Source organism: Schistocerca serialis, chromosome 5, assembly GCF_023864345.2.
Source record: "Schistocerca serialis cubense isolate TAMUIC-IGC-003099 chromosome 5, iqSchSeri2.2, whole genome shotgun sequence".
Lineage (NCBI taxonomy): Eukaryota > Metazoa > Arthropoda > Insecta > Orthoptera > Acrididae > Schistocerca > Schistocerca serialis.
This window is the reverse complement of record NC_064642.1, coordinates 467,022,412-467,037,483: the sequence shown is the minus strand read 5'-3', so window position 1 is coordinate 467,037,483 and position 15,072 is coordinate 467,022,412. Positions and strand designations below refer to the sequence as shown.

Genomic DNA, 15,072 nt, shown 5'->3' with positions numbered 1-15,072 from the left:
GCACTCGAACCTGGAACGTTTGTCTTTCGCGGGCGAGTGCGCTGCCAACTTTCTATTTGTTCTTTTTTTCATATGGGTCGCCCATCTCCCCTTTTAGCCCATACATTCACTGGCCAGCCGGAGTGGCCGAGCGATTCTAGGCGCTATAGTCTGGAACCGCGCGACCGTTACGGTCGCAGGTTCGAATCCTGCCTCTGGCATGGATGTGTGTGATGTCCTTAGGTTAGGTTAGGTTTAAAAATGGTTCAAATGGCTCTGAGCACTATGGGACTTAACATCTATGGTCACCAGTCCCCTAGAACTTAGAACTATTTAAACCTAACTAACCTAAGGACATCACACAACACCCAGTCATCACGAGGCAGAGAAAATCCCTGACCCCGCCGGTAATCTAACCCGGGAATCCGGGCGTGGGAAGCGAGAACGCTACAGCACGACCACGAGCTGCGGACAGGTTAGGTTCAAGTAGTTCGAAGTTCTAGGGACTGATGACCACAGCAGTTAAGTCCCATAGTGCTCAGAGCCATTTGAACCATTCACTCACCTTCTTTGCCTTCTCCGCTTCTTCGTTGTTTTGTTGTTTCTTCTTTAACATCGTAAAACATGGAAATGTAATTGCTATTCTTAAAAAGTATATTCTACTTGAAATTAAAATTCGTTTCGTATGAACAAATGTATCCTGACTTCTCTGCAGTTGAGGGTTGCTGTTCACCAAGGCTGGTGAAATTCTTCTGTCTAGAAAATTGCGAAAACGTCTAAAAACTTCTTCTTGAAGGTGAAGGTTTTGTATTCCGTAAACGCAACTTGCTATAGGAAAATTAAATAGTTTGTTCCAAAGCGGAAAGGTTCTGCTCGACGAAAGAATGATCATGTTCACTACCTAAGGAGCCAAATTTTTTTTATTTTTTGTTTTATGTAAATGAAACCTGTGTTCAGTCGCGTCGGTCAGTATGGCAGTACAGGGGTCAAAAATGGGGCAAAATTATCTTTGTGTTTCGTGCAATGTAGCAGTTTGTGTGCATCACTGTCAGGTAATACCAATATTTTCTTCTTCTTATGTCTTCAGTCATCAGGTTGGTTAGCAGCAGTTTTCCATGCATTTTTGTCTTCGGCTTCTCTCTTGAGAGCTGTATGGGTAGTGGAGCTGGTATCTTCATGATCTGGTTGATGCATTCTAGTCTTGGTCTGCTTCTTGTATTTCTCCCGTCTACTGTCTCTTCAATGATGCTTTTAATGATACCATCACGTCTCAACAGATGACCGACCCGTGTGTTCCTTCTGTGTCTGATGAACTTCAGGAGACAAGGCTTCTGTTCCTTTGCTCTGTGGAGACCCTCTTCGCTTGATGTCTTGTCTACGCAGGAAATCTTGAGCATTCTACAGTAGCACCTCATCTCGAAGGCTGTTATTTTATATTTTGTCTGCTTCTCTTGTGTCCCTGTTTCACCTCCGTACAGCAGCACACTCGAAATAAATGTCTTAATGAAGTTTTTCCTGAGACGTTCGTCTATGCTGCTGGATGTGAAAAGGTTTCTTCCCTTGTTAAAAGCAGCATTTGCCAGATGGATCTGGCTTGCAATATCGTTCCTTGACCTTCCGTCTGATTTAATTTCACTCCCTCTTTGTTCCACCATGTTTTCCTTTTATTCTTAGCCAGTCCTAAAGTTTTCTCTGCTTTTATAATAATTTGTACATGGAGTTCATGCGAACACTTTTTTTGTTGTCTCAGTTCCTTCTCTAAATTTTTCTTTATTTTGTATTGCAATATTAGCTGTAATGGAGTTGTATCTGATTAAGTTCTTGGTTGTACTTTTTGGTTTAGATGGGAGAGATCGAATTTTAATTTTAGAGTGACAATTATGTGAATAAAATTCCCAAGTTCTGATTACTTTAATATTCATAATTTCCGTGATATTCCTTTTAGATATGGCTGTGTGATCCAGTTGAAATTCTCTTAGGTTTGGTGTTGGAGGTGTCCAACTGTTGGCTTTCTCGTCAGTTTGCAAAAATGTGTGGACATCAGTTTTAACTGGAACATGTTACACATGATGATCGGTTTCTCACCATTTCTGTTTGTTCTTAAGTGTGCTAGATATTCGCCTATAACTATCTTAAATTTCTTTTCCCTCCCAACTTGCACATTGAAGTCGCTGAGAAGTATTTTAACATTGTTTTCAGGTATGTTGGAGATTTCAGATTCCAAAGACCTGTAAACTGATTTACTTTGTGCAGATCTCTTCTTTTATCATAATTAATAGGTGCATGGCAATTTATAAGGGTATAGCTTCTATTCTTGCACTTCATTGTTAATATGGACATTCTTTCTGATTTCAACGTAAACTGTTATACTGTCTCCGATCATTTTGCTGGTCCCTTACTTTATAACAGATTATCATCACTGAGATAGATCTACAAACAATCTAACGCGTCATTTCTGCATCCATGTAACGATCGAAACTACAAACTGTGTTGTGATCGTCTTTGGTTCAAAATGGCTCTGAGCACTATGGGACTCAACTGCTGAGGTCATTAGTCCCCTAGAACTTAGAACTAGTTAAACCTAACTAACCTAATAACATCACAAACATCCATGCCCGAGGCAGGATTCGAACCTGCGACCGTAGCGGTCTTGCGGTTCCAGACAGCAGCGCCTTTAACCGCACGGCCACTTCGGCCGGCGATCGTCTTTGGTGAAGCTGTTAATTGAATACTGTAGGCTCCGTTTTGGCATCTTTCGTTTTGATGCCATGATCAGTAAACATCTTGACAACACTTTATTCATCCAAGGCGTAGCGCTCAAATGGTTATACGAAATGCGATATTAAGTCATCCTGAGTTTGAAATATTTTTATTTGCTTGTTTTGAAAGTACTATTCTACCAAGGCATTCTTTTGCAATGGTTTAGTTGAATATGATTGATTGATAAATAACTAAGGCCTTGACCTTTATCACATGGTTTGATGCACCTCCCATAAAAATGAAGTCTGAGAATTCATATCAGTAAAATAATGGCAAAAACTTTTATTATTTGTAGGTTGGTTTACACCATGGCTGCCCTAATGGAGTCAAAGAGAATGTGTTACGTGTTACCAATACGTGGATTTCGGCGGTTACTCGAAGACACCACGCTACACGGCTATAGACTCCCAGTGGTTTGTACATTTATTGCGTCACTAAGACCAAAACCTACACTATGTGATAAAAAGTATCCGGACACCCCCAAAAACATACGTCATCCATATTAGGTGCATTATGCTGCCATCTACTGCCAGGTACTTCATATCAGCGACCTCAGTAGTCGTTACATATCGTGAGAGAGCAGAATGGGACGCTCTGCAGAACTCATGGATTTCGAACATGATCAGGTGATTGGGTTTCACTTGTATCATACGTCTGAGCACGATATTTCCACGGTCCTAAACTTCCCTAGGTCCGCTGTTCGCGATGTGATAGTGAAGTAGAAACGTAAAGGGACACGTACAGCACAAAAGCGTGCAGGGCGACCTCGTCTGTTGAAGGACAGAGACCGCCGACAGTTGAAGAGGGTCGTAATGTGTAATAGGCAGACATCTATCCAGACCATCACACAGGAATTCCAAACTGCATCAGAATCCACTGCAAGTTCTATGGCAGTTAGGCGGGAGGTGGGAAAACTTGGATATCATGGTCGAGCGGCTGCTCAAAAGCCACACATCAATCACACTGGTAAATGCCGAACGACGCCTCGGTTGGTGTAACGAGCGTAAGCATTGGACAACTGAACAGCGGAGAAACGTAGTGTGGAGTGACGAATCACGGTACACAATGTGGCGATTCGATGGCAGGGTGTGGGTGTGGCGAATGCCCGGTGAATGTCATCTGCCAGTGTGTGTAGCGCCAGCAGTAAAATTCGGAGGCTGTGATGTTATGGTGCGGTCGTGATTTACGTGGAGGGGGCTAGCACCTCTTATTGTTTTGAGTGATCCTGTTACAGCACAGGCCTATATTGATGTTGTAAGCACCTTCTTGCTTCCCACTATTGAAGAGAAATTTGGGGATGGCAATTGCATCTTTCAACACGATCGAGCACCTGTTGATAATACACGGCCTGTGGCGGACTGGTTACACGACAATAACATCCCTGTAATGGACTGGCCTGCAGGGTGTCCTGACCTGAATCCTTTAGAGCACTTTTGGGATGTTTTGGAACGTCGACTTCGTGCCAGGCCTCACCTAACGACATCGATACTTCTCCTCAGTGCAGCACTCCATGAATAATGGGCTGCCATTCTCCAAGAAACCTTCCAGCAGCTGAATTAACGTAATCCTGAGAGAGTGGGCCAACACGATATTGAAATCCAGCATTACCGATGGTGGGCTTCACGAACTTGTAAGTCATTTTCAGCCAGGTGTCCGGATACTTCTGATCACATAGTGTACATCAGCCACTAATCAGAAACTTACTTTGTCTCATTATCAGTTCTTACCAAATGGAATCTTTAGTTGATATACTAACCTTGAAAGGAAAATCAGTAGTTTTTGTGCCAGCATTGTTCATTTTTTTACGTATATAGTACTATAGTACAGCGTGAACCAACTTATGAGGGTACAGATTATCAAGCTCGATTTTTTAAAAAAGTCTCCGTTGATGATTATCCCCCCCCCCCCCCCCACCTTGCCATACGTACCAACTTCGATTCCAGAACTGTTACTTCATGATCACTCTGTTTTTGCATCTATCTGAAATCCACACTGTCAAGTTCCCCTGGGGCGTTCTGGTAACTGATCAAAAATAAAAACTGCCCTGGAGGAGAAATTCTATCTAACCAAATTACTATATTTACAGGACGGTGCTGATCCGGATATACATACACTCCTGGAAATGGAAAAAAGAATACATTGACACCGGTGTTTCAGACCCACCATACTTGCTCCGGACACTGCGAGAGGGCTGTACAAGCAATGATCACACGCACGGCACAGCGGACACACCAGGAACCGCGGTGTTGGCCGTCGAATGGCGCTAGCTGCGCAGCATTTGTGCACCGCCGCCGTCAGTGTCAGCCAGTTTGCCGTGGCATACGGAGCTCCATCGCAGTCTTTAACACTGGTAGCATGCCGCGACAGCGTGGACGTGAACCGTATGTGCAGTTGACGGACTTTGAGCGAGGGCGTATAGTGGGCATGCGGGAGGCCGGGTGGACGTACCGCCGAATTGCTCAACACGTGGGGCGTGAGGTCTCCACAGTACATCGATGTTGTCGCCAGTGGTCGGCGGAAGGTGCATGTGCCCGTCGACCTGGGACCGGACCGCAGCGACGCACGGCACGGATGCACGCCAAGACCATAGGATCCTACGCAGTGCCGTAGGGGACCGCACCGCCACTTCCCAGCAAGTTAGGGACACTGTTGCTCCTGGGGTATCGGTGAGGACCATTCGCAACCGTCTCCATGAAGCTGGGCTACGGTCCCGCACACCGTTAGGCCGTCTTCCACTCACGCCCCAACATCGTGCAGCCCGCCTCCAGTGGTGTCGCGACAGACGTGAATGGAGGGACGAATGGAGACGTGTCGTCTTCAGCGATGAGAGTCGCTTCTGCCTTGGTGCCAATGATGGTCGTATGCGTGTTTGGCGCCGTGCAGGTGAGCGCCACAATCAGGACTGCATACGACTGAGGCACAAAGGGCCAACACCCGGCATCATGGTGTGGGGAGCGATCTCCTACACTGGCCATACATCACTGGTGATCGTCGAGGGGACACTGAATAGTGCACGGTACATCCAAACCGTCATCGAACCCATCGTTCTACCATTCCTAGACCGGCAAGGGAACTTGCTTTTCCAACAGGACAATGCACGTCCGCATGTATCCCGTGCCACCCAACGTGCTCTAGAAGGTGTAAGTCAACTACCCTGGCCAGCAAGATCTCCGGATCTGTCCCCCATTGAGCATGTTTGGGACTGGATGAAGCGTCGTCTCACGCGGTCTGCACGTCCAGCACGAACGCTGGTCCAGCTGAGGCGCCAGGTGGAAACGGCATGGCAAGCCGTTCCACAGGACTACATCCAGCATCTCTACGATTGTCTCCATGGGAGAATAGCAGCCTGCATTGCTGCGAAAGGTGGATATACACTGTACTAGTGCCGACATTGTGCATGCTCTGTTGCCTGTGTCTATGTGCCTGTGGTTCTGTCAGTGTGATCATGTGATGTATGTGACCCAAGGAATGTGTCAATAAAGTTTCCCCTTCCTGGGACAATGAATTCACGGTGTTCTTATTTCAATTTCCAGGAGTGTAGAAATAATTACTTTGCCGATAAAATACCTCAGCGATGCCGATATCAATGTGTATATCAGCGAGTATCTGCTATTATAATTGATTTAAAGGACAAGCTACAAGTTCGAGAAGCTGTCATCCATTGAAACAGAAACTAGGCCAGTGAGACTCACTTCATCTGTTGGGAAAACGCTGTAACCTGAGTCAAGGGGAGGTAAACGTAAAAGGATAGAGCTCTATTTATTATCGGCAGTTAAAAACATGTGGCACATAATGCTACCACTTAGAGAACTCTCAGCAAGCGATGGGAAAGAACATCATGTGCACTCAGTGTGTCTACCTGTGGATCTTATTCGAAATGCTGAAGAGTTTATTTCGGCAGTCATTCAAGGAACAAGTTGTACCAACTGCAGATAGTGGCGTTCGTTGGGAGAAACGATGCCTGTCGTTCTGTCTGATGTCATACTTACATCATTCCAGAAACCAGCAGAGAAGGTTAGTATGCAACATTCTTCCCAGAACTGATAACGGCCCCCACGTTCTGTGGTGCGTTGAAGGATTAAAGGAAGGTTTAAACCAGAGCCTGTGAAGGTTATGTACAAGCTAGGCAGTTACTTCCTAGACTTGCGCTGCACTGTCCCGAAACGTAAGCCCCCCCCCCCCCCCAAGTGTCTCGGGTATCCTCTACACATCAGAGGCTGCTACCCAGGTAACTGAATCAGTGTACCTGAATATGTGTTGAATGAACGTGAGGTTTTTTTGAGAAAATGACTCTCCATGCAGTCCACATAATACACCGAAGAGGCAAGGAAACAGATGTAGGCATGCATATTCAAATACAGACATACGTAAAAAGGCCAGAATACGGCGCTGCGGTCGGCAAAGCCTATATATAAGACAAGGGTCTGGCCCAGTTGTTAGATCGGTTACTGCGCTACAATGGCAGGTTATCAAGATTTAAGTGAGTTTAAACGTGGTGTTATAGTCGGTGCACGAGCGATGGGACACGGCACCACCGAGACAGCGAACAAGTGGGGATTTTCCCCTACGACCATTTCACGAGTGCGCCGCGAATGTCAGGAATCCTATAAAACATCAAATCGCCGACATTGCTGCGCCCGGAAAAAGATTCTGCAAGGACAGGACGAACGACGACTAAAGGGAATCGTTCAACGTCACAGGATTGCAACCCTTCCGTAAATTGCTGTAGATTTGAACACTGGGCCCTCAACAAGTGTCAGCGTATGAACCATTCAACGAAACATCATCGATATGTGCTTTTGGAGCCGTAGGACCGCTCATGTACCTTTGATGACTGCATGACACAAAGCTTGACGCCTCACCTGGGCCCGCCAGTACCGACATTGGACAGTTGATGACTGGAAACATGTTGCCTGGTCGGACGAATCTCGTTTCAAATTTTATAGAGTGGATGGACGTGTACGGGTATGGGGACATCCTCATGAAACCATGGACCCTGCATGTCAGCAGGGGACTGTTCATTCTGGTGGAGGCTCTGTAATGGTGTGGCGCGCGCGCAGTTGGAGTGATATGGGACCTCTGATACATCTAGATACGACTGACAGGTGACGCGTATGTAAGTATCCTGTCTGATCACCTGCATCCTCTCATGTCCACTGTGCATTCCGATGGACATGGACATTTGCATTCTGAAAGTGACCCCAGACACATTCTGATCTGCTGTGGAAGATGCTTTTTCCGTATTTCATCTTATGGCTGAAAATGGTGAAAAGAATATCGAAAATGTCTTGTGCCAGTCTGACGACAGTTAGAAACCGTTGTTATCTTCCTTTAAAATCCAACGTCATTTTCCTTTTTATGCAGTTTTTTGCCTCAGGACAATTAAAAACTGATTTTTCGTATCCGATATAATACGACCGCCGATAAGCTGACCTGACTAGCGCTGCCACAACTGTTGGCTGCTGAACTTGTGTAGTCATGCACATTGAACAATAAAGATAGTGTAATGTGCAACTCCAACCATAGCCATCATATTGCGAGTCATCTGTCTTATGCAATGTTTACAGCTTCACTGGGGAATTTAGGTACTAACGAACTGCCTGCCTACAGTTCAGTTCTATTCATACATGGAGCACTGGAGACAACATGTTTCAGTTGATCCTGCAGCTAGAAATCACATGGATTAATATGAGGTGAGTAGTAGGGCAAGATCAGCATTACACCAACCTGCATTTTTGCCAAATTTATTCTAGATGGCGGGTCCAAGACGGCAGCAACACACTTTGTCGTCATTGTGGGAAGTTCAAATTTTGGTGGTAAGCTCAAATTTTGGCGGGAAAAATGGTCATTTGGGCTACCTCCACTAACCTAACCCCCCTCCCAACCCCCTCCCCCCTACCCCTCCTCCAACTGGAAATTGACAGGAGAAGGACACCCGTCTGTGCTGTGCTGTTGGATATGGTGGATGTAAGTCTTTATTTTGTATGCATTGAACCCTCCCCTTCGCTCGCCAAACTGGAAATTCGTAGGCAAAAATTTGGAAATTTTTGGTAAGGTCTTATGGCACCAAACTGCTTAGGTCATCGATCCCCAAGCTTAAGCACTATTTAATCTAACTTAAAATAACGACTACACACACTTCCATGCCGTAAGGAAGACTCGATCCTCTGATGGTGGGGAGCCATGCAGACCGTGGCAAGACGCCTCAGACCACATGGCTGTACCATGCAACTGGACGGGAAAAGAACTCAGTGTTGGCCTGCTGAATAGGATGGACGTAAGTATGCATTGTTTATTCAAACAATTTTGATTGTCATGGACAGTAGCTCAGTGTTCACCATGAGGTCCGGAGACCAGCTGACCTAGTTCACAATATCATCCCCTGAGGGCACTGTCGGCCCTCCTTCTCTGTCCTACCGTGACATAACCCAAGTTGGCGGTTTGGGGAAAAATGGCTGAAAAAGGCTCAGTCTGTGTCTAGCTGCTGGGCTGGGATGACGGATGTAATTGTTTGCTGTGTCCAATTGATGTGATGTATGTGCTGAAAAAGAAGGAGTATGTTAGCTGTAAGCATGCATCTGAGGGATGTGTCGATAGCAGTAATATTTGATGAAGATGTTCATCCCAGAGTCTCTGCACCCCGCTGGAATAGAAGCAACGCGCCAGGCTCCCTACCCCAATTGTCTCTGCGCCGGTTTACAGCACGGCCCTGTGGTAGCAGCAGGACCACGCACTAAGCACTTCCTGTCGCATTGAAAACACCCGCAGTTTTCCTCCTTCCTCATCCCCAGTGCGCAGATGCCCTTGGTCACTGAACATAATCTGCTTCAGGAGCTATTATACGAGGTGTTGCAGAATATTGCCACATACATATCTTGAGGATGTTACAGGAAAAAAATGTACCACTGTATAAAGAGAGAGAGAGAGAGCATCCAAACGATACGAGAATATTTAAACAATTCCAAGATTTACCACCAGAGCCACACTTGAACACAGACTCTAAAAAATCGTAGCACACTTTTGAAACCACCCCAGAGGTACTTAGGACGCTTTTGTGAAAAATACCCTTGTCTTTGAGCATGAGATGCTTCAGGATTTACTAAATCCCACTGAATGTCTGTAGATACACTTTCAAGAAAGATCTCGGCACAGTGGTTTGCCACAATTTTGTGATGTATATTGCCACACTCGAGCACAGGCTCTAAAAAGATCCCTGTACACTTGAGAAACCACCCTGAGACACTTCACACATCTTCGTGGGAAACAGATCCTGAAACCCATATCAGCCACAATATCTGATTTTACACGCCAAAACGATGGTTTTTGGAAGTCAAAATACATATCTCTGAAACTCTAAACAGGACGCTCAACACTTTTAGAGCTCTGTCTGCTTGTTGCAGGCACTGCCAGAGAGAGAGAGAGAGAGAGAGAAAGAGAGAGAGAGAGAGAGAGGGAGAGAGAGAGAGGGGCTGCTGTGGAATTCATCACTTTCGGAAACAGTGAGTGGGCTTCGTTTTTTAAATTTGCTGCAGGAGTTAGGAACGTTATTTTCCTCACTTCTCGAAGTGCGCACTGTTGTGTTAGCACAAACAATAGGATCAGAACAATTACACTAATGGAATTCGAAGTACTGCCCTACAGACGAGAAAAATGGCTCCTATTTTCGGCGAATGTTCGATGTCCTACAGCTGCTGGTCTGAAGATGCTCTGAAGCCACAATGGCAAATGCGGGACAGTTACCCTCCAAATCTGGATGGTCTGCTTGGACATGTCTCTGAATACTCAAACAAAGAAGACATCGCGTTACTCTCAGACGCCACTGACCTTTCCGTAGATACGTTTCCCCCGTCTTGTTTGAACGAGTCTGTAGAGACTCCTAAGACCTGTAGAAATGAAGTCTTGTGAGTGGAGCATTCTGAGAGGAGAATTCTGACTGGCTCTTACTTAATTTACCTGCCAAACTGCTGCCAGTGTGGGAGCACTGTCCACCATTATCTGAAGACGAGACTTTTAGCGGGAAAAGTATTTTTTACAGATCGAGAAAAACATACAGCAGTCATTTTGCACTGACAGTTAAACCCTTCAAAAATGGTCTACACCACATGAAATGCAGAACGACAAATCCTCAATCACACTAATCTGCTACTGTCGAGGAAAGCTTGAAGTTTTCGGTTTGAAACCCGCCAAACTGCTGCTGCCAGCACGAGTCTTTCAGCGTCATAACTATTCCATACAGACCTAAAAAAAAAGCAACCATATTGTACTGACAGTTAAACCATGCAAAAGTGGTCCATAGATCATGAAATACAGAAGAAAAGACATTTCAGCAATTGCACTGCACTGCTCTGCTGTTGACGAGGAAAGCTTCAAACTTTTTCAGCATGAAACCCATCTCCAACCGGATTATATCACCATATGCTATAGCGATTTAGTAAACATACAATATGTATCTTGCACCATAAAAAATCACAACTTCTGCAGCCTGCATATAGGTATCAACCACCAGACTCTCGTACATACATAAGCCTAGGTGGCGTTGCTTCCTTCGATAGTCGGCGGAATACCCTTTGTCGCCTGTGCTATTACTATTTCCGTAACTATCCCGCGCAGTGCAAGGTTTAACTCATGTGTCACAACGCATCCTTATAGCGACGACTATAATTATAATCTAATAGACTTCGCGAGTTAGACTTGACTGCAGTAGGAAGTGGTTCCTGATTACTGACAAACATCAAGCCTGCAGTGGTCCGTCAACTGGCAGAGGGGAAGGACAATCAGTGGTGAAGAAAGTCCGCAGTGTGTAGTTTGTTTAACGATTTTAGCTGCTGACGGCATGAAACCTAACAAGTTAAAGAGATGTCTTGAAACCAAATATCCTGAATTAACAGGAAAACCAAAAGATTTTTTTTATCAGGAAACTAAATGTTTTATTATCTACCCAGAAGAACTTTGCTAGAACTACGAATGTGATGTCTAAGGGCCTTTTAGCCTTTTACCAGATTTCTCATACAATTGCTAAATGCAAGAACCCACACACGGTTGCAGAAACTCTGGTTTTACCAGCAGCGATTGATGTAGTCAACAATGTTTGGCGACTCATTCGCTCAACAGTTGAAAAGTATTCCTGACCCTAATGTCACGGTGCATAGAAGAATTTTAGACACATCTGACGATTTACTAGAGCAGTTAATCGATAAATTACGCAACAACTATTTTGCACTTCAGGTGGACGAAGCAACTGATACTCACAAAGATGCTCATTTGATTGCTTATGTTCCTTTCTTTGATGAATTTAACATTTGGGAGGGGTTTCTTTTCTGTGAGCCGATACTGAAAACAGCTACAGCTGAAAGCCTTTTTGATATGCTCAATACCTTTTTTTTGAATCAAAACGGTATTTCATGGAATAGGTGCATTGGAGCATGCACAGACGGAGCTCGCTCAGTGTCAGTACTCATGATGTATTGCAAGCGAAAGTTAAAGCTGTAGCTCCTGATTCTCTATGGACTCACTGCACGATACATCAGGAAGCTCTAGTCGCTAAATGACTTCGTCCATTACTTCATGAAGTTCTGCAAACGGTTATACAAACATTTGACATTATTAAAGCAAAATCTATAAATTCGAGGTTTTTTAAAGTGCTGCGTGAGGAGATGGCTTTTCTGTACACACTCAGTTGCTCTGTTTTTAGTAATGTTCGATGACATTCAAGGGGTAAAGTATTGAAAAGAATCTTTGAACTGAGGGATGAGGTATTCTGTTTTTGAACAGAGAGAAGTCACTCTTTGGCAGACTGTTTCAACAACTGAGATGTTTATTTAAAAAGGCTTACCTCACTGATATTTTTGAGAAACTAAATATTCTTAACACTTCACTTTAAGGTAATCAGGCTACTGTACTATCTTGAAACGAGAAGGTGAAGACGTTTATAAAGAAATTAGAGCTGCAGCAAAACCGAATGGAGGGTGGCATACTAGATATGATCCGTACTATGGTGTCACTGTTAGAGGATACAGGTAATATGATACTTCTAAAGTGATAAAAGCTTACTTTCTTTATCATCTTGCAACATTAAAAGTTCAATTCGAGAAATATTCCTGCAATGATTTCGATACATTTAATTAGATTAAAATCCATTCATAAATGATCCTCGACCATCATCTGTAAACATAAAAGAGCAAGAACAAGTTATTGAACTCACTTGTGATACTTCAGTGACGAGTAAATTTAATGAAGTGTCTTTGTTCGAATTTTGAATACACTTTAGCAAGGACTTCCCAACGCTAAGCCAAAATCCAACAAAGATCCTGATTCATGTCGCAACAACGTACTACACGAGTCTGGGTTTTCAGCTGTGTCATCTTTGGAGTTGAACTATTGTTGAAAGCTAAATGTAAACAAAAAACTTCGATCGACTCTTTCTGCTATTCCTCCAAGTCTTGAGAAACATTGTTCTCAAAATCAACCTCACCCATCACACTGAACTTTTTAATTTAAATTTTTATTGCTCGTGTTATTCTTGTTTGCTGAATTTTAAATAATGTTCATGTCGTTGTTTCTAAATAAATGAAAATGTGGTCAAGGTAAAAAATTTGTTCCATATTTTCATTATCATAAGTCCTGTTAATTTTGCTTTCTGCTACGTAAAATCCTTTTAAATCGACTTTGCGAAACGTAATAAGGAAAAAATTTAAAATATGACTATTTTAATAACAAAGGGCTGGGGACCTGATACTATTTTCCTTGTGAGTGTGTGTGTGTGTGGGGGGGGGGGGCAGAGGTTGAAAGTTTGAGAACCTCTGATAAGATGGTGATCGCTGGGGTGTGTATCAACAGCTTAAAAGTGCAGGTGCACGTTGCCTGCGGTGTAAGCTAATAAAATCACTGGATTTTGAAAGTGATTTGGTTTAGGAACCTGGTATGAAGCCGGTATTTGCAACTCCTTCATTCCGCCGCCACATATTTCTCCAGTATTTGTAACACATTCTATCTCAATATCATGACAGAGAATCATTTAAAAAAAGAATGCAGCGCTGGGTTGTGGTCGTAAGAAATGTACAAAATAGTGATACGCTTTCTAGTAGAAATGCTGTCTGCGATTTGGAATCAAGCCTTTCCATTCAACCCCATACCTGCATTGGATCATATGAAAAATTCTTCTAATGGTTACAGCCACTAGTGAATCATATTCATGGCATCCTCAAATCTCGAAACATGTCACCTTTTCTGAACCTACCTGCCACAGTAAAACTTCAAAGGTAGCCCCTATGCATCTTGTATCTGTTCCTTAGTCTCTGTAGCTTTGTCCATGTGATCGTTCCAGTTTAAATCAGAATGAACAGAAGTCAGAGAGTGTAATATCTACCACCTTCTGCAACTTGGGTAGTAAAGAGTGAACTGACTTAGCACAACAGGACCATGTTTAGAAGTTTCGGTGGAAATAGGAACATGTTGTCGTAGTTCGCCCAATAGTGCATGATGTGTAATGCCAAAGCCAAACGAAACTTCCTCCCACAACACACACACACTAGATGATTGTAAATAGAAGACAGTCACTACATACAGAAAGTGGAAGAGCTTTGCAGCACTGTGGAACGCTTCCAAAGGATGAGGATTTTGCTACCACATTGTGGTGTGGCTCCAACCTACACTACTGGCCATTAAATTTGCTACACCAAGAAGAAATGCAGGTGGTAAACGGGTATTCGTTGGACAAATATATTATACTAGAACTGACATGTGCTTACATTTTCACGCAATTTGGGTGCATAGATCCTGAGAAATCAGTACCCAGAACAACCACCTCTGGCCGTAATAACGGCCTTGATACGCCTGGGCATTGAGTCAAACAAAGCTTGGATGGCGTGTGCAGGTACAGCTGCCCATGCAGCTTCAACACTATACCACAGTTCATCAAGAGTAGTGACTGGCATATTGTGACGAGCCAGTTGCTCGGCCACCATTGACCAAACGTTTTCAATTGCTGAGAGATCTGGAGAATGTGCTGGCCAGGGCAGTAGTGGAACATTTTCTGTATCCAGAAAGCCCCGTACAGGACCTGCAACATGCGGTCGTGCATTGTACTGCTGAAATGTAGGGTTTCGCAGGGATCGAATGAATGGTAGAGCCATGGGTCGTAACACATCTGAAATGTAACGTCCGCTGTTCAAAGTGCGGTCCATGCGAACAAGAGGTTACCGAGAGGGGTAACCAATGGAACCCCAAACCATCACGCCGGGTGATACGCCAGTATGACGATGACGAATACAAGCTTCCAATGTGCGTTCACCGCGATGTCGCCAAACACGGATGCGACCATCATGATGCTGTAAA

At 44.2% G+C, this 15,072-nt stretch overlaps 1 protein-coding gene across 1 annotated transcript in view; it reads left to right on the top strand.

The window, feature by feature from the left end:
- LOC126482001 (methyl farnesoate epoxidase-like) overlaps positions 1-15,072 on the top strand; it is a 332,140-nt gene that overhangs the window by 198,717 nt on the left and 118,351 nt on the right. Inside the window, exon 7 of the mRNA XM_050105967.1 lies at positions 3,035-3,152. Coding sequence (XP_049961924.1) covers positions 3,035-3,152 — 118 coding nt within the window. The remainder of the gene's footprint in view (positions 1-3,034; positions 3,153-15,072) is intronic.